At 30.7% G+C, this 23,631-nt stretch overlaps 3 protein-coding genes across 12 annotated transcripts; 1 reads left to right on the top strand and 2 right to left on the bottom strand.

Moving 5' to 3' along the window:
• Positions 1–6,354: 6,354 nt before the first annotated feature.
• LOC113865247 (gibberellin 2-beta-dioxygenase 6-like) lies at positions 6,355–9,399 on the top strand. Its single transcript, XM_027499680.1, has 3 exons — positions 6,355–6,812; positions 8,300–8,624; positions 9,169–9,399. Exons 1-3 carry the CDS (start codon positions 6,355–6,357, stop codon positions 9,397–9,399), a joined length of 1,014 nt encoding a protein of 337 aa, XP_027355481.1.
• A 1,215-nt stretch (positions 9,400–10,614) lies between these two features.
• On the bottom strand, positions 10,615–12,469 carry LOC113865694. 2 transcript variants are annotated; one of them, XM_027500413.1, is made up of 3 exons: positions 12,365–12,469; positions 11,627–12,054; positions 10,615–11,446 (listed from the first exon to the last, which is right to left on the bottom strand). In XM_027500413.1, exons 2-3 carry the CDS (start codon positions 12,050–12,052, stop codon positions 11,015–11,017), a joined length of 858 nt encoding a protein of 285 aa, XP_027356214.1. In that variant the 5' UTR covers positions 12,053–12,054; positions 12,365–12,469; the 3' UTR covers positions 10,615–11,014. The 2 variants fall into 2 exon arrangements, with proteins under 2 accessions (XP_027356214.1, XP_027356213.1); XM_027500412.1 differs by having other exon boundaries at positions 11,627–12,463.
• Positions 12,470–14,617: 2,148 nt separating this feature from the next.
• On the bottom strand, positions 14,618–21,678 carry LOC113864600. Of its 9 annotated transcripts, XM_027498510.1 has the most exons (11): positions 21,427–21,676; positions 21,300–21,351; positions 21,070–21,206; positions 20,559–20,959; positions 19,732–19,831; positions 18,952–19,008; positions 17,540–17,660; positions 16,613–16,695; positions 16,113–16,174; positions 15,907–16,003; positions 14,618–15,286 (listed from the first exon to the last, which is right to left on the bottom strand). In XM_027498510.1, the coding sequence occupies exons 4-10, from the start codon at positions 20,882–20,884 to the stop codon at positions 15,907–15,909; spliced, it is 846 nt and encodes a 281-aa protein (XP_027354311.1). In that variant the 5' UTR covers positions 20,885–20,959; positions 21,070–21,206; positions 21,300–21,351; positions 21,427–21,676; the 3' UTR covers positions 14,618–15,286. The 9 variants fall into 9 exon arrangements, with proteins under 9 accessions (XP_027354311.1, XP_027354305.1, XP_027354304.1 ...); XM_027498504.1 differs by lacking the exon at positions 21,300–21,351 and having other exon boundaries at positions 20,559–20,987; positions 21,070–21,241; XM_027498503.1 differs by lacking the exon at positions 21,300–21,351 and having other exon boundaries at positions 14,850–15,286; positions 15,907–16,021; positions 21,095–21,241; positions 21,427–21,678.
• Positions 21,679–23,631: the final 1,953 nt, after the last annotated feature.

Below are 23,631 nucleotides of genomic sequence, written 5' to 3'. Positions count from 1 at the left end.
AAAAAGCAAAGAATAATGAAGCCAAGTGCTAGGAGTTATCACTATTTTGTTAGTAAAGTGATCATTTCAGAGCTTAAGTTCAGAAGCTAACCTATATGTTAACACTTTTTTCAACAATAGTAACCACGTCCATAAAGAAAGGCTCTGCGTTATCACTATTTCAAATAATAGTGATTGTTTCAGAGCTGGAGTAAGAGGAACAAGCGCGTGATCACTATTTCTGAGTAAAGTAATTACGCGCATGATCCAAAGGCAAAGCAAGTTGTGTGTCATCACTATTTCAAAAATAGTGATTGTTCCAGAGAGCTTTCCAACAAAACAAGCTGCGCGTGACTCCTATTGTGTATAAAAGTGAACATGGGCATGTTACTTGAGGCAATCCATCTCTCCTTTGCTACTATTATAAACAAAAGTGATTATTCTTGTCATGAAGGTTACCAAAAAGGCTTTTGCGTGGTTACTTTATTTTATAAAAGTAACTACGCTAGAAAGGCGAGAAATTCTATAAATATGAATTAGCTTAGAATTTTTGTATATTTTGTTCACTTTTCAGTTTCATTTCATTTTCTTGTCTTGAGAGAGAGATTGGGGGCGAACATCAAGCTTCACATCTTGAGGAATCAGATTAAGATTGGATTAAAGATGATTCTTTGCTCATCTCCTTCTTCTCTTTCTTTCTCTTTTCACTTTGTAATGGCTATCTTAACTCTTTATAGTTAAGGATTTATGGATCTGAAATGGAAGTATTGATTTGATTTTGAATATGAACTTTGAGTATTGGATTGAATTGAGTAGTTAACTCTGTTAATAAAGTAGTTGTTGGATCGAAATTCAATTTGCTAAACATAGAAAAGCTTTTATCAATAGAAGTGGAATTTGTTTCTCATATCTGAATTAACTACCATAATTATTGATTTCTTAGAGATAAGTCTTCTTAATTTTGCAATCTTATGGTTTTTAATTCTTAATGCAACATTTGATTGAATCTCACCTAAGGAATTAGGGTGATTGAGTTGAATGTTAGGGTCATTGAGTTAAGGAATTAACCTTTGACTAATAATTTATAAAACTGATTGTCAATCTAATCAAATACTTGAATGTTCAGAACATGATTGAATTAACACCGAAGGTTTGGTGAAGTAAACCCCTAACTATGTTTCATACATATGTTTCAATACAATACTCGTGGTTTTTGTTCTGTTATATTTTCTGAATTCTACACTTGTTGATTTGTTTCCAAATATTACAAACTCCAATTGAATTATGTTAGACTCAATTAGTTGTTGAATTGTGAAGTGATACTTGAGAAAACTATTCCCTAAGGATGATAGTTGGGATTTAAATCTGATTCTAAGATTTTATAACTTGCTACAACTATACTAGTATACTTACTAGTTAATTTCACTTTTAGTGCAACTGTTGAAAAAGTGACACTATCAAAATACAACTTTTCCTACGTTTTACATCAATCACATTGCAATACATAACACAACAAACGAATCCTAAGTACGATGAGATAGGATAGAGTCTTTCCTTACCTCGGATTGAAGACCCAACATAAATTTATGGTAGAACACGTCCCTCACACGGTGCTTCATCCTACGTACATGAAAAATCTCCATGAGAATTTGAGAAAACAAAGAAGAGGAATGAGAACCGAGACCCTAACCTATAAAACTTACCTCCAAGCGTCCCAAACACAATTTTAACCTTCAATCTAGCTCCCAAACGGCTTTGAAGGAAGTTTAATCTGTGAAATAAGGTTGATGATAGAGAGAATTGAAGGGAGATGAAGAGGGAAAAGTGTGAATGCGTTTCCTAAACTCTAAACTCTTCAAATACCCTAAAAGTCGTGACACTTTCGTTGCAGCGAGACCTCCTCTCGCCACAGCAAAAATATCAGACGAATCTGCATTCTAGTTTCTACAGAATCTCTCTACAGTGAGACTGCACCCAAATAATACCCTTTCTCTGTTGCCCTCTCGCTACAGTGAGAGAACTCTTGCTACAGCGAAAACACAACAGAATCACACCCTTCACTCAGGACTTTCTCGCTACAGCAAAAATGTCCCTACAGTACACACTTAACCTACTTTTCCCATCTAAACGTGAGTTCACATTCATCTTTCAATCATAATATACAAATATGTACGCACCTACATGTATTTGCACACATATCACATCACCACATAAGTCAAATGCACATTCAAACATCAATTTACATATTTATATTAATAATCAAGTAGTTTACAAAATTTTGAGGCGTTACAAAAAAAATAAGTGAAAGTTCTTCCTTTTTACATGCATGCCTTTACATAGAGTTTTGGATTGATGTTACCCCTCCAAATAGCACCTCACGGCTGCGCACTTCTCTCACAAGTGTTGAGATTCAATTTTGGTATCTTTTTGACTTATTTCACAAGCCTATACATGTGGACATTTGTAAGAGTCTAAATTGCCCTTTTATGATGGCTTTTGTACTTCTAGTTAGATTTTAACCTTCCTATTTTTATTCTAATCATTCTAATTACTTTTTGAAACTTATTTTTTTCAAGTTCAATGGCCATGGTCATGGTTCAATTAGATCCTTTGGATGAGAATTAATCCAATCAATAACACAAATTACTCATCATTAGCCTTATCTCCTTAATGATTACTTTATTGACTTGGCTTGACTTTATTAGCTCTTGTGGAATATACTCATCTTGCTGAGATTAAGCCGTAATTAACTTTATTCCTTAATCATGATTAGTCTCACATGAACTCTAATGGGTCAACATGGCTCTTTACTACTATTCCTAACCCACTTTTCTTTATTTACACTTGATTTTTGGGCTTTTTATGAGTAATTTTAGGTAATCTCTATACTTACTCTTTGGGCTTTATACTTACACGTCCAAAACTTTTACATATGGGCTATCCACTATAAAAATTTTAGAATTTATTTTCTTCGTTTACTTGTCCAAAATGGCTTCTATTCTAGATATTTTTACAAGTATTTTTTTCATTTTAGTCAAATTTTACAATTTTATTTATTCTCTATTTTATTTTTTTTATTATCGTATTATTTTTACCAATCATATCAGTTTTGGTAAATTTTGTTAAAGAAAATTATAATTTTTAAATCTTTATGTAGTAATTACTTCTAATTCAATAAGATTAACATAATTCAATAATCATTTATAAAGTGAAAAAAAATTTGAGGTGTTACACTTCATTATTAATTAATAAAAAAATTTACTTTGTTTTATAGAATTGTAATTGCTTGAAATCTGTTTTAAACATTTAGAAATAAATTTTTTTTTATACATTCTATTAAAGTTATAAAAGTGTAAATAAATAAATAATTTTTATTTTAACAAAATTATATTATAATTAGTTGTTTAAATTTATTTTTAAGAATTGAAATTAATAATTTTTTTATTTTTATCTTTTATTATTGTATGTCAATTTTTTATGAAATATTTGAAATTTGTTTTATAAAAAAAGTTATTATTTTTAAAATGTGAAACTACACTACATATAAAATATAAGTTTGTTGATAATATAAATTTCTAGTTTCTTAAAATTTGTATATTTTTTATTTTTTATTTCGTTTATTTTTCTAAACAATATTTTATATTTTATAATTTATTATAATTTACATTTAATTTTAATAATTAACACTCATTTATAAATTAATTATATAATTAATATTTATATTTTAATTCTGATACGATTTTTTTTTTTACATTTTAATCCTTCATCTAATGTCACAATAATTAATATAAAAATATTTACTCATACAAAGATTAAATTGTAATTTTTTTAATGTATATACCAAATTTAATATGTAATACATTACGGCCAGAGCAGCGTAGAATTTTCATAGCTTGAAAAAAAGTAGTCTTTCTGCTCTCTCCTCTTTTTTCACTCAACACAACATTTGTTCCAAATCTAAATCCTTCCTTCCAAGTTTTATTTTTCCAATTAATTCCTAAGTATTAATTTTAGATACTTATCTTTTAAGAGTGAAGACTTCATGATCTACTTTAATTTTCATAACTTTTCTTACATAGAGTATTTCATATATTTTTCATTCTCTTTTTTTTTCCATCTCATATTATTTATCTTTTAAAATAATGTACGTGCCTTAAAAAATTATCACTTATATGAATTACTATGATAAATTTTTTTTTACTAAAATACCTTCATTATAAAAAGTTAGAATAGAGTTGTGAATTGATTAAGTGTTTGAGATATTGATAAATAAAAATATTATTTGAAAAAATAATTAATAAATTCTTAATTTTTTAAAATAACATATTTTGAGACAAATTGACAATTTAAAAGTAATAGATAATATGAAATTGAGAGAGTATTATTATTTAAAATTTAATTAATTTGAATTTGTACTTTTCAATTTTTACACACAATATCAAATTAATAAACATAGAGAAGGATTGGGAATTTGGGGTTAAGCTCTAAAAAAAAAAAAAAAAGTTAAGCTCTGAAAAAAAATATATATCTTGATTCAAAATGATTTCTTCCTATAGTTTTTTCTTCAGTCGTAAGTTTCTTGCCTCTTATTTATTCATATATAATAAAATAGGATTTTTATTATTAACAATAAAGTATGTTAACTGTGAACGTACATTAAAAAATGTTAACTGTATTAAATGCTATGCAAATTTTGGGTATTACAACTTCCAACTTAGAATACTTTAGAATTAGTGTTTCATAATTGTATCCGTTGTTGTTAAACTATTAAAGAGATAGATTTGAGTGTTTGACACACACAGGTATTTTTAATATAAATCAAATGGTTTATCATACCAGTGAACGTTAACCAAGAGTATTTTATTAATACTTTTTTATCTACTAGTCTTACATTGAATAATTAAAAGTAAATAGGTAATTTCCTGACATATTAATCTCACATCGAATAAAGTTAAAATAAAAGAAGTGAACTTCGTATTACAAATACAAGCCAAAGCCTTATGGCATTGCAAAGTCCTATTATCCATAGTAAAATATTAAAGAAGAAAAGACTAAGAACATGTTTGTTTATGGGGATATAATTATTCATTTTTAAAAATTGATAATAAGTAATTATTGTTGAATCAAATACACATTAAATTTTAGTTAAAATCCGAAAGTGAAATAATCACTGTAATGAAAGTTTTCTTAAAAAGTTTCAAAATGGCATTTGAATCTTTATTTATAGTGTATTTGGACAGAGAAATTCAAAATTACCATATTACATATATATATATATATATATATATATATATATATTTAGATAATAAAAAATTATTTTTAAAATTTTAATTAGAGAATTTTTATGTCAAAAACAAAAAATTTTAAATAACATATTTTAGAGAGAATTTAAAAAGTCTTTTTATAATACTTAATTTTTAAAATTATCATTAATATTTTTTATCATTTTTAATTCACTTTTTAAACATCTCGTTATTAATGTTCTTTAGAATTTTAAAATTCTCCGTTCAAACACAACATTAATGTATTTTAATGAAATTTTGAATTAAAATAATTGGCTATTGATTCCTTCCGATCCTATAACTTATTTTGACAACACCAGCAAGACAAAATTGGAAAGCATATATTGAATATTAATAATAAGTAATGAAGATTATTTAGCAGGGTAAGGCCGGGGGAGCAAGTGACCAAAATATTATTGTTATTACCAGCCATTTCGGCAGCTACATAACTGCACGGAATGAGGACAAGTTTGAAAAAATAATAGCATCAGATTTCGCACAACTTTGAAGATTTAACAAATTTTATTACTCTAACTACTGAGGGGCATTGCTAATATCTTTATGCACTTTTATGGGAATATCCTGTTTGGTATTCTTTGTTTTCTGTCCATATTCCTAATCCTTCTTAATAGTCAAAACTCAAAAGTGTACATACACCAAAAGTGTGTGTGTATCATTATCCTTCATTCTAACTCTGGCCTAATGCTGACTGATAGGACTCTCTCCAAGTGTGAATCAAATTTTTGTGTCATGAACAAAGTCAACCCATGAAGTTAGGTTTGAATCCTTTTTCGTTCTTATATGGCAACTTCCCTAGCCATGACTTTTTCACAATATTTTAGAGTGTAGGTTCAAGCCATGGCCTGTGAGAGAGTTCCAATTCACTGTCCTTCTGACATTTGTCATGATCTGGACAGCCATGTTTGTCCTCAGTGATTGTCCATATCAGGACTTTCTAGACCACTCTGTCTCCTTTATCCAATCCCACCATATAAATGCATTCTCCAACTCAAATCCCCAACACGTTTTCTTCCACTTCCCTGCACTCCTTGAACACCTTACAACCCTTTTTCATACACAACTAGGTGCAACAATGATAGATTCAAACCCTCCACTCATGCAACATTATGGAGCACTTGTGAGAAATTCTGCTGAAGCCCAACAAGCTAAAAGTTTTAGTGATCAAAACCATCCTTTGGTAGATGCTTATGACCTACCACTGATAGACCTTAGTGGTCTTAAAAGTTCTACTGAAAAAGAAAGGCTAGCTTGCACTTCAGCAATATGCAAAGCAGCATCAGAGTGGGGATTCTTCCAAGTGGTAAACCATGGCATAAGCCATGACCTACTAAGAAAGATGAGGGAAGAACAAGTGAAGTTGTTTTCTGTACCATTTGAGAGGAAGGTCACATGCGGGCTTCTAAATAACCCATATAGGTGGGGGACACCATCAGCTACTCGTTCAAATCAGTTTTCATGGTCAGAAGCTTTCCACATTCCTCTCACCATGATTTCAGAAACAGCTTGCTGGGGTGAATTCAGTTCTTTGAGGTATATTGTTCTTACATTTGAGTTTTGACGTTGTTTACTTTGTTGAAAATTTTCTCTTCCTGTGTACAATGCACCGTTGTTAACAATCCTAAAACATGCATGAATACAAACAAAGACAAAGACAGACAAATGCAGAACAAAACAAAAGTGTACACTAGCTAGCTAGGACACCCTTAGATGATATGGATGGTGAGAAAGTGAGTCATCACCCTCTTTCCATGGGTTACTTTCGTACTATGTCCCTTCCTTAGATTGTTTAATCTTTCGGTTGAATCACATCCCAGTCGCTTCATCACTTGTACATTATGTGATTTATATATAGGGATGGTACTAACCATCACCCTTAAGATTGTTTAGTTCTTCTCTCTCTCGTGGCTGATGAGACTTTTCTAAATCGGATGACACTACTCTTTCTATACTGATGATTATTGAAATTTTCACTAGACATATAATTTGTCACTCTAGCCTTCATTTTAGTAAACGTTGTAAGATAGGTACGTACTTGTGTAGGTTTTCAAATTAGGTAAATGCCAAAGGTGTCAAAGGCACTGGAAGTCAAGGAATTAACGATTCTGACTTTTAAACATTTCAAATATTCATTTAATTTTTAAAAAAATTGTGCTTCTTCATCTTGTATTTCTTACTACTTCACATCATTGATCATAAGTATCTAAGAAACATTTTTAAAAATTTAATATATATTTTTTAACAAAAATTAATATTTTACTATTACTAATTTTTTATAATTAATAACAAAAAAAATTATTTATTAATTTTTAACTTAATATTTGTAACGTATTTGTTAGTAGGACCATTCAAACTATAAAGAATATTGTTGTGATTTGCTCTTTGTATTTGTTGCATTAGAAGTTTACATATATAATGTTAAACACTTTCTCTGTTATATTTTGTTTAAGATACTCTTTATGAAGTTAAAATTTAGTAGAACTTAATTCATATGTGAAACATATTAAAGGGAGAATAAAATTCATTATTTCATAAATCTCAACAAATTTCAACTAATAGTAATAGTAGGTTAAAGAATCTACTACTTGCATAAGAAATTATAAAATTTTTAAAATATATTTAAAAATATATAGTATTTAATATTATTATTATTATTATTAAGTATTAATTAAAAATTTAAAAGTAAAAATAATTATGAAAAAGTATTACAAAAACTACATTTATTAATTTTCTAGCTATTACATTTACTAAATTTTATAACACTAAGAACCATCCAAATAAATAATTATTTAAATATAAATATGGAATAACCACTCGTCGGGTTATTCCATATCTTGACAGGTTGGCTCTCTAAGATTTAGGATGAGACAAGAACTGGTCCTTTCTGAGCAATATTTGTCTGGAATAAACATGTTCCAGATGACAAAGGACAATTAAGCTGTGCAATATGTGCAAGTGCATGCATGATATGATTTCACCCCCACAACTGCACGTTAATTTGTTTCTAACTCTGGCTGCAGGGAAGCAATAAATGAGTTAGCACCAGCGATGCTAGAAGTATCTAGTTTATTGGCGAGCATTCTAGCAGAAAACTTGGGCTACCCAAAGGATGCAGTTGAAAAACTCTGTGATGCTGGCACATGCTTTCTGAGATTAAATCATTATCCATGCTGCCCAAAATCTAAAGATCAAATTTTTGGATTAGTGCCTCACACTGACAGCGATTTCCTTACAATCCTTTATCAAGATCAAGTCGGTGGACTCCAACTCATAAAAGATTCCAAATGGGTCGCCATAAAACCAAACCCAAATGCTCTAATTGTTAACATTGGGGACCTTTTCCAGGTAAAAAGTTAGAATAAATTAGGTATTATTGAAGCATCTTATTAATTAGGTGACCTTTGACTATGAATGTAACATTTCTAACAGACTACAACCATAGGGAAGGGTTCTTAAACTAATAATCATAATGCCACATGCCAATCTTTTTCAAATTAAGGAATATTCTCTATTTTAAGCAAATAAGTCAACGAATCAATATTCCATGCTTAAGAGAATAAAATGGTTACTTATGGAATCCTTCAACTAGAACAGTGGCTCTTTCGAAGGCTGCAAATGAAAATTGAAATACAACTAAACAAAAATAGCTATCCTTTTTTCCTCTTAAGTCCTAGTCCTAGTCTATAATAAAATCAATAGTAGAGTGACGGCTAGAATGACTTTTGGAGCATCCATTATTGTCACAACCCTACTACCAAAGATGCATGCATGATCGCATCAATTTGGCACTAAAAAACACTTTGGTTATAGAAAGAATTATTAAGTCGTCGGTTACGTACCAGTGGTTCATTCACTAACAAGGTCCTTCCTTTGGAAAACCCAAATACAGGCATGGAGTAATGACGAGTACAAAAGCGTGGAGCACAAGGTGGTGGCAAATGACAAAATGGAAAGATACTCCGTAGCATACTTCCTATGCCCTTCTTACAGTACTATCATAAACGGCTGCAAAGGACCTTCTATATATAGGAAATTCACGTTTGGAGAATACAGACACCAAATTCAAGAAGATGTCAAGAAAATAGGACACAAAATTGGACTATCAAAATTTCTACTTTAAGATACATACCCAGTGATATTGGACAAAGCATTTGACATTATTCACGTGGAGGGATTAATTAATACTACATTGCTTTGGTAGTAATAAAGACAGAGAGGCAGTTCCAATATTCTTTTCTTTCTAAATAAATTATTTTGGTTCAGATACAATTTGTAAGAGTAAATAGAAAAGAGAGCACGATGTAAGCCAAAATGAAAAATGAGGTCTCTTTCTTTCTTCATTAGAGTTTTCTCCTTTCCTTATTTGGTATATATCATGATTTTAGCTTCAGTTGTTAAAAACAGAAAGAAAGAAAGACTAGTAAACAAGAATTTATGTATGCTTTACTAATTAGTGATGATCATATAGTTGTCTAAAGTTATCTAACAGGAACTTGTCACAAGGTTCCTCAAAACACGTCATTCAAATTGGCGAAGCTAATTGAAGAGCAGAAAACATATAGTTAGATCATTAAAAATGGTAACTTTATACCAAAGGATACAAATTCTGGCAGCAGGAAAAGAAATAAATAAATAAAACAAAGTTTGATTGATCGTGCTCCTTTTTGGGCAGGGGTGGCGGCTGTGAAGAAATGTATGACTAGGAAGAAAAATGAGAGTAGGTTATCATCCTTTCAGAAAGCCACAAAGAACATCTTAAAAATCCAACAAATGCGTCAAAATGAAAGTGCCAACAGTCCGTCTCCATGCGTGTCAATGGAATCATTGCAAAGTAAATTGCCTAAACCATATACATATCCTATGAAATCAGTCTATGGTCAAAGATTTTCACTCTGTGTTTAGGAGAGAGATTTTCAAGAAAATGGAAAGGAGAGGCAGAACTTTCATTTTTAATAAATACTAACGTATTTGATAAATTTTTAAAGAAAAAAATTAAAATGATAAATTAAAATAAACTTAATGTCATAATCTTTTTGTTTACATTTTTATATATATGTTGCATAATAACTGTCTTAATTTACAAATACAAATTCTCTTGCTTTCCCTCACCTCAACACTACTTCCAAACACATCCTTAAAAGACCGAGGCGTTTGATTACTGCAGCTAAATGGACCAAAGAACAATACAGATAGCAACTACCGTAACATTTCGCCCCCTTTCTCTTACAAAGTCCCTGAATTTAATTTAAAGAAAATGCTCCATTCTTTAAAGGCATGCCCAAAATTAAGAAAATAAAATAAAAATTCATATTCCATAATTATTTCAATTATTATAGGGAAAACAATAAAATGAAACCTACATGATTGTTTGCATGTCTTCTACAGATGACATGATCATAATGTACCCTGGAATATATTCACAAGAGTAGTCACTAACAACCTTTTTGTTCCAATATTCTTATGAAATGTCAATAAAATATCCCGCACTGCTCTGTAAAGAGGAGCTTTCCCAATCCTCCCCACTTCCCTGGCAATGGATGATTGAAATTCACTTTCATTGTATCAGACTTTGATCTATAACGAACTATATAGATACTAAAATGATCAGAGAGGAATTTGCCCAACTAGGATGAGGCGGCAATTATCAAATGATTTACAGGTGAAGCTATTATCATAGGTCATGACATCATTGTTTTGCCATGACATCGTTGACATGCATGTTTGTGTTGATGAATCTACATATCTTGGTCAAGAAACATTGCCACCTTATCTTTCAGAGTGTTCTTTTTCTTCATCAAGGGGACTACTTCTTCTCTAGCAGATTCATCTTGACTTTGCCTAGGGAACTCGTGGGTAATCTGTAAATTTTTTACAACAGATTTGCTCTCCTCCTCCTTCTCAAGGGTTTTCCTCAGCAAGGGACCTAAGAACAGGTCTAGCATGTCTTGTGCAGGATGACCCGATTGAGAGGTGCTTGTAGCAATTAATTTACCAGTTGTTGAAGTAGAATTAGTCAAACCTTCCCTTCCACAGCTAGATGAAATTTTGTTCTCACAAGGGGAATCAAGAGAAGTTCCTGTTTCATTTGTAACTTGAAATTCCCATTTTGATTCACACTGTCCACCTGATGTTTCTACTCGCTCCTTGTTCTCATAATCTTTGACATACTGCATAGTTCAAATGTGCAAGTAGGGTAAATATAATATCTCCACCACTAACTTTGTTTTGGGAAGCTGTAATTTTGAATTACTCAATTATACGATAATATGTTTAGATAGAAATGGTAAACACGACCCAAGAAAAACCAAAAGCTAATTTTCACTCCTTCAGTTTTATCAGAAAATTACCTCTTCTGCTATGGCAATCAAATCATCAACAGTCAGCTCCACAGCCTCATCGTTAGATCCTTCAACAGGATATACATCAGAACTACCATGGCTAGGATCTTCTAAATTTTTACCATTCTTTATAGCAGATCTCTGAACTCTATCCCCACACCTATCACCTTTTTTCCTCTTCTTTTGAGTATTATCGTCACTGCTTCCATCTTGTTGGTCTAATTTTTTTCTTCCTTTGGTTTCACACTTGGCCTTTAAGTTTGATTTCCTCCTCGAAGATTCCCTCTTACGATCTTTTTTTGTTGCATTTGCTCCTTTTCCCACAGAAGTATTAGTTTTAACAACATTCTCAGAGTCACTCCCATGGCTGGCACCAACCTTCTGCATCATCCATGGTGGTAACTGACGTTTACCTCCCTCAACACTAGTACGCATTCCTATATATAATATGTGAACTCCTAATCTATACTCAAAGAAAAACAACATTTAAAGTTGAATCATCCACACAGATAACTAATTTTCTATCACCCAACAAGGAAGGTTATTCTATTTAAGAGTTGGGATAAAAAGAGAAAGCGAATTTAGCCATGGATTTGCGCAAAATAGTATAAGAACTTCAATCGGGATAAAATTTGGGTTTCACAAAATAAGGTTGTTTGTTAAATTTCGAAAGAGAATGTAAACCCCAGATCCGTCGAAAATGCAATTAGCATAAGGACAAGAAAAGAGAGGACCTAGGGTTCATACCTAGAATTGTTAGGGTTCCGATCCAACACCCAAAATCAGGTTAAATGTGGGGATTTTCAATACAGTCGGGTGCAGGGCGAAGAGGTGTTAACTGAAAACAAGCTGCTGTTGGAAATTGGTTTTTGATGAGTTTTTCTGCTGATTACAGCATAAATTGACATTTTTTCATTCATGTAAAAGAGTTATTTTCTTAAAATTAAATTATAAATTTAGTTTCGAACGTGCTTTTTTAATTTGGATTTTACATATAAAAATTGGTTTTTATATGTTTCTTTTAAGTAAAATAATTATTATCGTTAATTTTATATTAATAAATAATAAAATTAATAATTTATTTAAAAATATAAATACTCTTTTATTTTTAAAATATTAAAAAATACAATTGTATCAATCTAAAAAAAATGAAAAATATCATTTTAAATTTATAAGTATAAACTTAAAAAAAGTTATGATTTAATTTTCACATAAGAAATGCTTTTTAATTAGTTTTTATTATTAAAACAATGTTATCAGTTGATAAAAACGTCAAAAAAAATTTCATACAAAAATTAAAATATTAATAGTAATTAATTTATAAATAAGCATCATATCTTTAAATTTTAAAAATTATAAAAGTTTAAAAATTAAAAATTAAAAATTATATTTAAAGTAAACTTATATGCCGTGCAATTTTATGTCTTAAAAATAATAATTTTTCTTAAAAAAACTTTTTAAATATTTTATAAAAATTAATATATAATAAAAAAATATTAATACTAATACTTTATTAGTTTATTTGAATGTATGATAAAAGAAAACATACAAAATAAAAAATTATTAATTTAAGTTTTTTGGGTTGAATTTTATTAATGTTATATTCAAAATACAATTGATTATTGACTATTAAAAAATTATTTTATTTTATAAGATTATATTAATTTTAGTTTTTTAAATTGAGTTGAACCATTTAAAAGTAAGATTTTTTATTAAAAAATAATACATGTATTATATTAAAGTTATAAAAATATAAATAAATATTTTTTTATTAATTTATTATAATTGTTGCTTAAATTTATTCTTAAAAGTTAGAATTAAGATTTTTTTTATTTTATATTTTTATCTTCTATCTTACCTTCAAATGAATATAAAAAGCATTAGCATTAAAATTTTTATATATTTTTTATATATTAATTTTTATACAATATTTGGAAAAAAATTATTTTATAAAAAAGAAAAAATTTACTATTTTTCATATGTAAAACTACATTAAATATAGGTTTGATTAAAAATATAAGTTTCTAGTCTTAACATTTTGTAAAATTTTCATTTTGTACTTCATTTATTTTTGTAAACAAGTTTATAATTTATTTTTGACTTAATTATGTTTTTGTCTTTACAAAATAACACCGATTGTGATGAAATCTTTAGAATTTTTTTATATATAAAATTATGTTCTTAAATTCTTTTAAAAAGTTAGAATTTAATCTTTAATATTAATTTTCTTTAAGTGATAAAGTGTTTGTCAACCACAAGACAAAAAAAATTAATTAAACTTTTATTTTTTTTTATATTATAATACACACTTATTTATAAATTAGTCTCTACAGTTAATATTTACATGTTAGCCTTTTTTTTTTTTCACATTTTGATTCTTCTCATTTAACATTGTTAATATGTTTTTAATAGTAAAGATTAATCCAAAAATATTTACTTATGTAGAAATTAAATTATAACCTCTTTTCATGTAAGGAATAAATTAAGAAATGCATTATATATAAGGATTAAATTTATAATTTAACCTATATTTGTCTTTCTTTGAATTCAAGTCAAATCAACTTTATCATTTAAATGAGACAATAACGGAGGTAATAGTAATACACACAATAAATAATACAAAGGTGTTAAAATCAATTCCCAAGGACCTAGATGTAATTCTCTGGAGATTCAAGATATCATATATTTTATCTTCGTATATCAAACTTCACATAAATTAAAACATTTATAAATATATTATTCAAAATATAGCATTAACTTATATTTTAAAAATATAATTTCCACTAAAATAATATAATGCAATATTTAACATTTATTATAAACAAATCTTTGCTCTCTTGATATATATAACCGACCTAAAAAGGAGCAATAAACGTAATATCCTAGTGCAGTAAGGATTTAATCGAAAAAAGAAATGTCAACATTTGAAAGAGAGAGAAAAAATCTTACAGACACGTCATTTTCTAATTAAAAGTAAAAAGAAAGAAAACAGGTAAAAGGGACCATAAATACATTACCATTTCAATAATAACAAAAATGTATTGTTTTCTTCATCTCTGCTCAAATACACAATAAATAAATCATAAGCTTGGATTAAGTACGGTTTTCCAAATCAATTGAAGGATTGACCCCTCAAAGCAAGCAGAAGAAGCAGTGAACCACAAACCGAAACAAGTCCAAGAAATTATGTAAATAATGATTTACCTTCACACAATGCATAATACCTATCAACCGTTAAATATCACCATTACTTAAATTTGACGTCGATGGCAAACTAGCATCATAAATCTACAACAGTTCCTAAGGCATGGGAAAAACACCTGCACTCTGAAATCAATAATGGTGCATTTCAGCTCAAACCATTGTTATATTAATTGCTTTCCTATTTTCATTTTCTTTTCTTTTCTTTTGCGAGGAAAATGTTTTTATTTATACAACAGGAGTTCCAAGTTTTCCTTCAAATAAAATAAATAAACCACGGAGCAGTAAGATCAAAGATGGATTAGAAACAGTGGAAAGTCCTGAGATTGTGAAGATATCAGTTACTCCCCGGATCCTCAATCACATGCAGCACCAAAACAGTTGCAGCTAAGACTTCCACGTAAAAATGTGAACCTCGATTTGCGTACCCAATGTTGATGGAGTCAGCAGTTTCCACAGCTTGAATTGCTAATGCATAAACCAAATCAAATTTTATATATGATATTCTATCTATACTTTATAATATACAAATATGATCATGCATTCGTGCTTTCTAAGATAATCGGTTTTTTTTTTTCTTAGTCTGGTGCAAGATGTACGCCAAAATTTATAATGAATATGCAAATCATATTTTAGAACTTAAGAATTATACGAGGAACTTCACTTACACGAACATAAATGTATTGAATAATTCCATATTGAAAGACTTCACTGATTTCAACTTGATTGGTAGAAAAAAGAGGTGTGACGGCTAGGTCACCAAATTTCCAAACCAACTAGGTAAACCAGTTAAATTTAATCATATAGTGGTTTGGTTCGGTTTCCTTATTATATGGCTCCTTTCTTTTCTTAGTTGGATGACCAAGAATGATTTTATATCTCTAACAGTTTGAATCTGTAATATAGTTGGCCTACTTTCTTCTCTTTCTTTTTTTCCTTCCCTTCGTATGTTGAACCTATTGCTATTTGTCTGTGGACAAAGATTTCAGTTAATCATGTACTTGTACACACCAAGCACATGGACGCATGATTATGCAACTTCAAAAAGGGAATACATGAAATGAGTTTTGTTGATCAAGAGAACTTACCTAAGTTCTATTAGGCAAAATACTACTAGCAAGATCCTCGTTAATGGTAACAGGCAGTGGTGGCATTTGGCTCATAATGCCAGGCATCTCTCTCATGCTGCACAAAATTAGTGAACTTCACGAAGTTTATAGATATTGAATCCAAATTTAAAAGAAAATGACTTTGCATGATATCGACAGCAAACTTGTTCAAAGGATTAACATACTCATTAAGAATGGTATTAATATTGTGCCTTGTGTGGCAAAAGAGGTCGATGTTATCCTGCAACTGTTTGACAAAGGACATCATCATTATCACAGCTTAGGGACCAAACATTAATTAAATATAATTATATATGAATGAATAATATGATGACAATGTGAGAATGCATAGAACAAACTTGTACAAATTTGAGGAAAAATAGAACGCATAAAGCCACTTGCCTACAAATTGATGCTCAAGTCAATCAATAATAATACATGTAAGTGAATTTGATACTCATCTTCTATTTTCTAACAAATTTATCTCTTCCTAAACATGATAAGAATTAGTCTTCCATGGAAAAATCAAGGCAGGTGAAATGCCACAGATTAGTTAATATTTCAGCTAATATTTGTTAACCCAGTAAGATTTTCAGTATTTGTGAAGGGCCTGAAATCCATCAGCTGCACTAGTATTTGTTAAAAAAAATCCCTAAAACATATGATGGTTGAGCTATTTATTTACCTTGTAAGTAGACAAATTGGCCGTGATTTGACTAAAAGCTTGAGCATTTTGTTCCAACAGTTGCTTCAAAGGACTACAAATTCCTGATTGTACATAAGGAAGAAGGTATTGATGAAATAAGGACACTAATTCCAGTGACACAAACAGAAACACCATAAAAGCTGGGGGTGGGGCGATTCTAAGCTGACATTATAATCCAATTAGGTTTGGTAAGTAAATTAAACAAAAAAAAAAAAGTGATAGACAACAGCATATCTTGTCATTCCATTTAACCGACAATGACAAAAAACTAAAAGCTAACACAGTGTCATTTAAATATAACAGAACATTAACTGAACTGAATCACACCCTACAGCCTCCACAAAGACATGCCGCTGCTAAAGGAGTAATATTCACAATTTATTTTTTTTTGTTTTCTAGCATAGATTGTAGGAAGCTGGCTGGCCAGCTGGGACAACTGGAACGGAAGTAGGATTTGTAATTGAAGATGTCAATGCTATTTGAGGGGAAATCTAACACCATGTGGGAACTTCTCCAAAGGCTACAATTATTGAATGTAATAATATTGATGCATTTGTATTTTGGGATTTAGTGATCATAATTGCTAGATTCAGGATTAGTTATTAGGTTTGGAATGAGGAAAAATAGAGTTTACGAGAGCGAGTTTTTAGAACTATTCTTAAAAGCATTTCTGTTTTTAAAAATTAAGAAACAGTGCAATCTGTTTGAAATGTCATTTTCATTATATTAATATTAAAGACAGCTAACATATTTTCTTTTTCAGAAATGAAATGTGTTGACATATCAATTCTTAGTTGAGGAGAAATTTTTAAAATCAGGAATAATGTAGTTGCACACAAGAGAGAGAACATTATGAGAACTTACATTATAGTTCATATAATTAAAAAAAGAAAACGATATACTAACCATCATATAGTATCCGTTGACTTTGGTCCATCATATGGTGTGACATGCGAGAGTATGTAGCCATGTTTGGAGACAGAACTGAATGAAAATTTGTCTTTGACGTTGACTCCACTGGCTTATCCTGAAGAAGCATGACTTTAGAATACTGGTTCTTCAATCAACATTAGATCCTAAAGACATTAATTGATTCAATATATCAAAACTGGAATCCCATTTATGGGATGCAACATAATCATATTTTATTATTATTTGAGTTATCATCAACATCCTTGACAAGATAGTTAAGCAGGTTCAGAGGACTCAAAGCAACTGAATACTGATATTATACTACAGGATCTGATTGGTCAAAAACAACAATAACAAATAATTTGCTAATATAAATGAAATGTAGAGATATTTACTCTCTGGGGAATCCAAAGGAAAGCATTTAATACTTTATTCTTCAAGTTGAAGGGTATTGAATGCTTCAGCATGGATAGCAAGACCTTGATTGTATACAAGAAAGGTAGAATGAAAGGTAAAAATTCAATCACAAGGGGTTGGTTTAGGGTGGACGAGCATATGATGTGCAATTTGGCACAAGGTTATGGTTCAAATCCTAACCAAGATAATTATTACTTGTGACCAGGATGCAAGGAACAAATATCATAGTGAATTCCCAAGTCCCAATGGCTTGCCTTTGACCAAATTGAGGAGGTGGATTAGTCAAAATGTGTGTATGCTAACCATGTACCACTTGACAGCTATAATAAAAAAATGCAAAAAATTTACTTGAGAACCATAGTATGATATGATGGATATGCTAGAGATTGGCTCTCAGCTCTTTATTTTATAATACAAATCTGCACAACAAATCCCTATAATTTTGGGATAGGACAGCTAATCTAATCTCAGCAGTAGCTAATGTCTAGGCTAATTGCAACAAATTTAAGGGGAAGTGTGCGTCAATTTACTGAACTAATCGCATGAAAATATGTGGGCATTTGGTAAAATATGTAGTTTAATGGGGATTATGGACATGGTTAAAACTAGGGAGAATGAAAAGGCTGGGAGAAAAGAGAGAATTCAAAAACTATTTATGAAAAATCTCAAATGATGTTGTATGACCTGCAAATTGTCATTATATGGACTTTGAATACAAAATCACAATTACTTCAACCAACCGCATAATAGAATTTTTAACTTTCAATCTATTGAGTTTAAAGTAAATTTTTCATAGATCTTCAAACTTACTTATAGATAAAATATATTTCAAACTTTTTCTTATAAAAATATAGTTGAAATTCAAACCGTACTTAAAACAATAAGTGGAGAATCAATAAAAATTACTTAAGATTAATTTGACAACTCTTCAACACACTATATTATAAGAAACATTGTACATGTACACTGGCCTCCCAGATTTCGCATACCTTTCTGTTATTGACCTTCTTTCCCAGACTGTGTTCGTCTGGTTTCCTTCGCTTTCTCTGCAAAATAATTTGAACAGTATTTTAAGTTTCTATAACAGATGTAAAGGAGCAAACTACACAAGTATCCTGGTCAAATGCTTAATGTGTTATGTTTATACAGTGCCACAGCTTTCTTTATTGTGGATAAAACTTTATATAGGACCCTAATATTGTTTTCAACTTTTAAATGAAAAAAAATAGGCAAGGAAGTTAACTTGGTTTACTTTATCAAGAGTCTATTTGATCATGAGATGAAACATAACCTTTAAATAGGGTTATAAATTGTGATCAGCAGTGGCAATTGCAGCCACAACGACCATATTTTGGCCAAATTGAAAGTTCCATCAGCTTTATTTTCCTGCATTTTTTTTTCTGCAATTGCTGGAACTGCTACCATGACAACCAAAATCTAAAACCCTGCCTTTAAACCACTGATATCACCATCGCTTATACAACACTTTAGCTACACAGCCATGCAAAACTTGAGCCGTTGTAACAATGCCAAAAACTAAGGTGTAGGAGGAAGTGGGAAGACAATTAAATTTTGAATGCATTGAAAAGGGGAAGTTCCACTACACACATTCAACTTTCAAGCAATTAGTCCCAACATATTCAAGTCAAGTGACTTTAATGCATTTAGAATTTAAAATTTTCTTCTCTATTCTTGTACTGCATAGGTATCATACTTGGCAGCATTAAAATAACGAGATCGGAGAAACTGTTGAAAGAAAAAGAGCTTACTGTCAACCACCTACACCTCAAAGCAACATCACGAACAGTTTTATCAGGCAACATGGCAGCAATTTTGATATACCTCATTATACTTGGTTCATCAGCATATCTAGTCATGAAACAGAAGAATCACAAAAACAAGGGTTGGAAAACATAAACAGTAGAAAGAGAAAGAAATACAAAACAACAAATTTAGCATAGCCATTATGACCCAAATAATTCTAGAATAAGAGACAAGCATAATGCTCTAATTGGTTCTAAGGAGGATAGGGAAGAGGTGAGGAATTTAATGGAGGGAAAGGAACACCTTGTGTGGTTTGCAATGGGAGGAGTGGGAAAATATAATAATTTACTATTATACCTTTACAATAGACAAAGAAAACCGTTAAGTTCAAGTATTCAAATTTAGAATAATGTAATCAGCACTTGCACAAACTTTTAGTATTTTCCCTCTCTTCCAAACCCCCAATATTGGAGGGAGGCAAAAATGGGAGGGGAGGGATATTGAACCCTTATTTCCCCTCCCCTCCATCCCCATCCAGGCTCCAGCCAATGTCAGCAGTTAGCAAAGGAAAGAATACTTATCAGCATTTTAAGTAGGAATTGAAATGTCAAAAGAAACTCACATTTGGAAATTAAGATCATCATAAGAAAAATAGTCCATCATGGATATAAAGGGTCAATTGGCAATTGCGTCATCAAAACAAAAAACTATTATCTAAGCTCCGAAATTATTTTCATTAGAGAGAAAGTTGAAAACAAATTACCATGGAGCAATGTAACACATGGATGCCAAAATGGTCAAAAACCCAGTCACAACAAACAAAACAACTTACTTGGCAAGGCTCTCCTCCAATTTGTATTGTTCATCAACAGACCACTCAACTGCCAACCCTGTGTCGTGCTTCAGCCCCGGTACCGAGTCAAGAAGAAGAGAAGAACCAGATGGGTTACCAGCTTGACTTATGACAGGGTTGCTGTTAATGATGGTTGAATTCCCAGAATATATCATCCCAGACGAACTACTTAACCCAAAATAATTACCCATTGGAACCATCTCGGATAGGCTATTAATAGCACCAGGCTGAAATGATATTGCATGCCTGCTCAACACGGAATCTATATCTTCATTGTGAAATCCAGCGTTTGACTCTGCTGCCATCCTTATCCTTTGTTCTTAGTTGTATCTATAGACTTCCCCAAATCACTATAATCCACAACTAGTACCAACAACCATCTTCAAACAAAAATAAGAACATAAATACCTGCACCAATTCACCGATTCAAGGTATCCATCCAGGATCAAAATCATTTATACTCCACAAAGATTTAAGAAAAACGAAATACCCAACAGGAATCAGAAGCGAAATACCCAGAGAAGATTCTACATCAAGCAAACAAAGGAGATAAGGGGAATTTGGTCACAGCCCAGATTAAGCAACCGAAAACCCACGATCAAAAGCCCCCAAAAATCCAGACTTTAGCTGAGAAATGAAGAGAGCAAAGAAGAAGGCGAAGCCTGAAGTAAAATCCCAGAAAAACCCAAATCAGACTCTAGAAAAGAGAAGAAACTTCACCTTGAAAAGAGTCAATTATAGAGCTACAAAGCAAAGGAAAACGATAAAAGCCCTAATAACAGCAAATCAGACGTGTCTTAACAGAACAACAGAGAGTGGATAGAGAGAGCGAGAGAGAGAGAGATACCTTTTTTTGTAGCAACTTTCCGACCGAGACCTAGTTGGTTGTGGTGATGGTGGTGTCTTTTTTCTCTCTCTCTCTCTCTCTATCTCTTACTACGCTACAATGCTATTACTGCACTACCATTTGGCATTTGCTACTTTCTGGGTTGCGGGGTACGCTGCTTTGCTTTGTGACACACAAACACACTCACACATTCTCTCTCTCTCTTCCCTCTCGAGAGAGACAAGAGATGGCTTACACCTCCGCCAATAGGGAAGCAGAGAAACGGAAAAAGGAAAATCTGCTTTTATTTAAAATAAAAAATAAAAAAGAAAGATAATAATGGATGGTTGTGGATCTTGGAATTCAGCAACAGTGCGAATCCCAATAAGCATTTGATGCTAATCATTGTGGACTCCACCTCTCCTTTCTGCTTAATTTTTCTGCTAATTTATCTTTTATGATTTGTTGTTTTATGCAAAGTATGAATATTATTTTTATTAAAAAGCATAAGCAACAAGTACACCCTATGCCAAGAGAACCTGTGGAGCTTTGTCAAACCAGTAATCATCGTTATCATTATAAGGTCCTCCCACTTCCCATGTTGGCCTAAAACATGGAATCACCTACCAAAGAATTCCATTGACCAATACTTTATTCATGAGAAACTCAGTTAAAAATCTCTAATTTCAAGTAAAAATATCAACTTTAATATCTATAGAAGCCTCCATACTATATTCTCTTCCCCCACCCGATTAGCATGCTTCATTAGGAAAATTAGCAACACTCCTTTTTTTATTTTTCGGTTAACAATGCTGGTAGGAGCGATTTCGCAACCCTTTGTGAAGTTACATAGTAGCATTATTTTAATGGAAAAAATAGGAACTGTGTCAGCTTCTCTAAAATCATGACAAGTCACTGATATCCGGAGTTTTGAATTCTAACGAAGCACTTTAGCATTGTAGTGTTAGCATTTTATGGGATGATTATCAACTTTAGTCCGTCAAATAACTTTATAAAATGTTTACTTTATTTTTAAATTTTACAAAATAACATTTATTTAGTTATTTTTAAAAAAAAGATATTAAACAAAGATTAAAGCGGGTGACTTTTAAAAAATATAATAAACTTTTATAAAATTTAAAACTAAAATAATTAACACTTATAATTTGAAAAGTTAAAATAAAATATCTATTTTCATTTTATTTCAAGAACAAAAAAAAGTGTGAAAAAAATACTGCTTTTGTTTTGAATTAAGAGAAATGGTCTAAACTAACCAGAATCTGTATTCTAAAGTAATACACTACATTATAACATAAAAAATAAAATTTATTATATCTTTTACAATTAAAAGAATTTATATTTTTTATACGTGAAATAATCTTGATTATTAATTTTATATAAATAAATAATTAAGTTAATAGTTTAGTTTAAAAATATTAATACTTTTTATTTTTAAAATATAAAAATTTCATAATAATTAATTTAAAAATATATAAAATATCTGTCACAAGAAAAAATAAAAACATCATAACTCAACTAATAATGTTACTGGTGTGACACTCTAAAAAGGCATGGTTAATGCTTTGATTTGGTATAGCGTTTGCCTCCAAAACAGGTGGGTCCCTAAGGCCTGAGAAGCTCTTTAATGTAACGTGGCCGAATCATGTGTGCACACCAACCCAACCACTACCTTCCTTCACACTCGCCACAACGTTCATCTTCGCTGCGGGGGAGGGAGTTTTCATGCACAATTATCAATTTACATTTTTCTTCTTGTTCATACTTAATAAAAGTTCTTTGTAATTCTTGAATTTAAGATGGCATAAAATCATATCATAAATTCTTAAAAATTTCGATGATTTATCAAATCGAGGAGAAGGGAAACATTTTAAAAAGAAAGGAAAAAGAATCACATACATATGGATCTTTGAATCAATTGCAAGTATATCAAACTACTTTCAGAATCGTAATCAACCAGGGTCAATTTTAAATAACGTAATTGGCATGGTTTAGGCCAAACTGCGATTAATGGATTGTGACGATGACGAATAACGGGTTTTGATCAATTATCACACAATAAATTATCCTGGTTAGGGATTGGTGAACCATTACAAAGACATGTCCAGTGTGGATCCGAAAGCATCAACCATAGATAACCTAAAACGCATAATTAAATGATTTGTTTTCTGGTCACACCAAACTCGTTCCTTCTTCTTTATGACTTTT

This window comes from Abrus precatorius, unplaced genomic scaffold, assembly GCF_003935025.1.
Source record: "Abrus precatorius isolate BTA unplaced genomic scaffold, Abrus_2018 Scaffold4, whole genome shotgun sequence".
Taxonomy (NCBI): domain Eukaryota; kingdom Viridiplantae; phylum Streptophyta; class Magnoliopsida; order Fabales; family Fabaceae; genus Abrus; species Abrus precatorius.
This window is presented reverse-complemented; position numbering and strand designations above follow the sequence as displayed.

Coding starts and splice junctions, on each gene's coding strand:
- LOC113865694 (XM_027500412.1), bottom strand. CDS start 12,103: ATGTTGTTTTTCTTTGAGTATAGATTAGGAGTTCACATATTATATATA. Junction 11,447..11,626: donor TGATTGCCATAGCAGAAGAG/GTAATTTTCTGA, acceptor TGAACTATGCAG/TATGTCAAAGATTATGAGAA.
- LOC113864600 (XM_027498503.1), bottom strand. CDS start 20,884: ATGGCAGCAGAGTCAAACGCTGGATTTCACAATGAAGATATAGATTCC. Junction 19,832..20,558: donor TTGGAGGAGAGCCTTGCCAA/GTAAGTTGTTTT, acceptor TTTCATGACTAG/ATATGCTGATGAACCAAGTA. Junction 16,696..17,539: donor TCAACGGATACTATATGATG/GTTAGTATATCG, acceptor ATGTACAATCAG/GAATTTGTAGTCCTTTGAAG.
- LOC113865247 (XM_027499680.1), top strand. CDS start 6,355: ATGATAGATTCAAACCCTCCACTCATGCAACATTATGGAGCACTTGTG. Junction 6,813..8,299: donor GGTGAATTCAGTTCTTTGAG/GTATATTGTTCT, acceptor CTCTGGCTGCAG/GGAAGCAATAAATGAGTTAG. Junction 8,625..9,168: donor ACATTGGGGACCTTTTCCAG/GTAAAAAGTTAG, acceptor ACCCAAATACAG/GCATGGAGTAATGACGAGTA.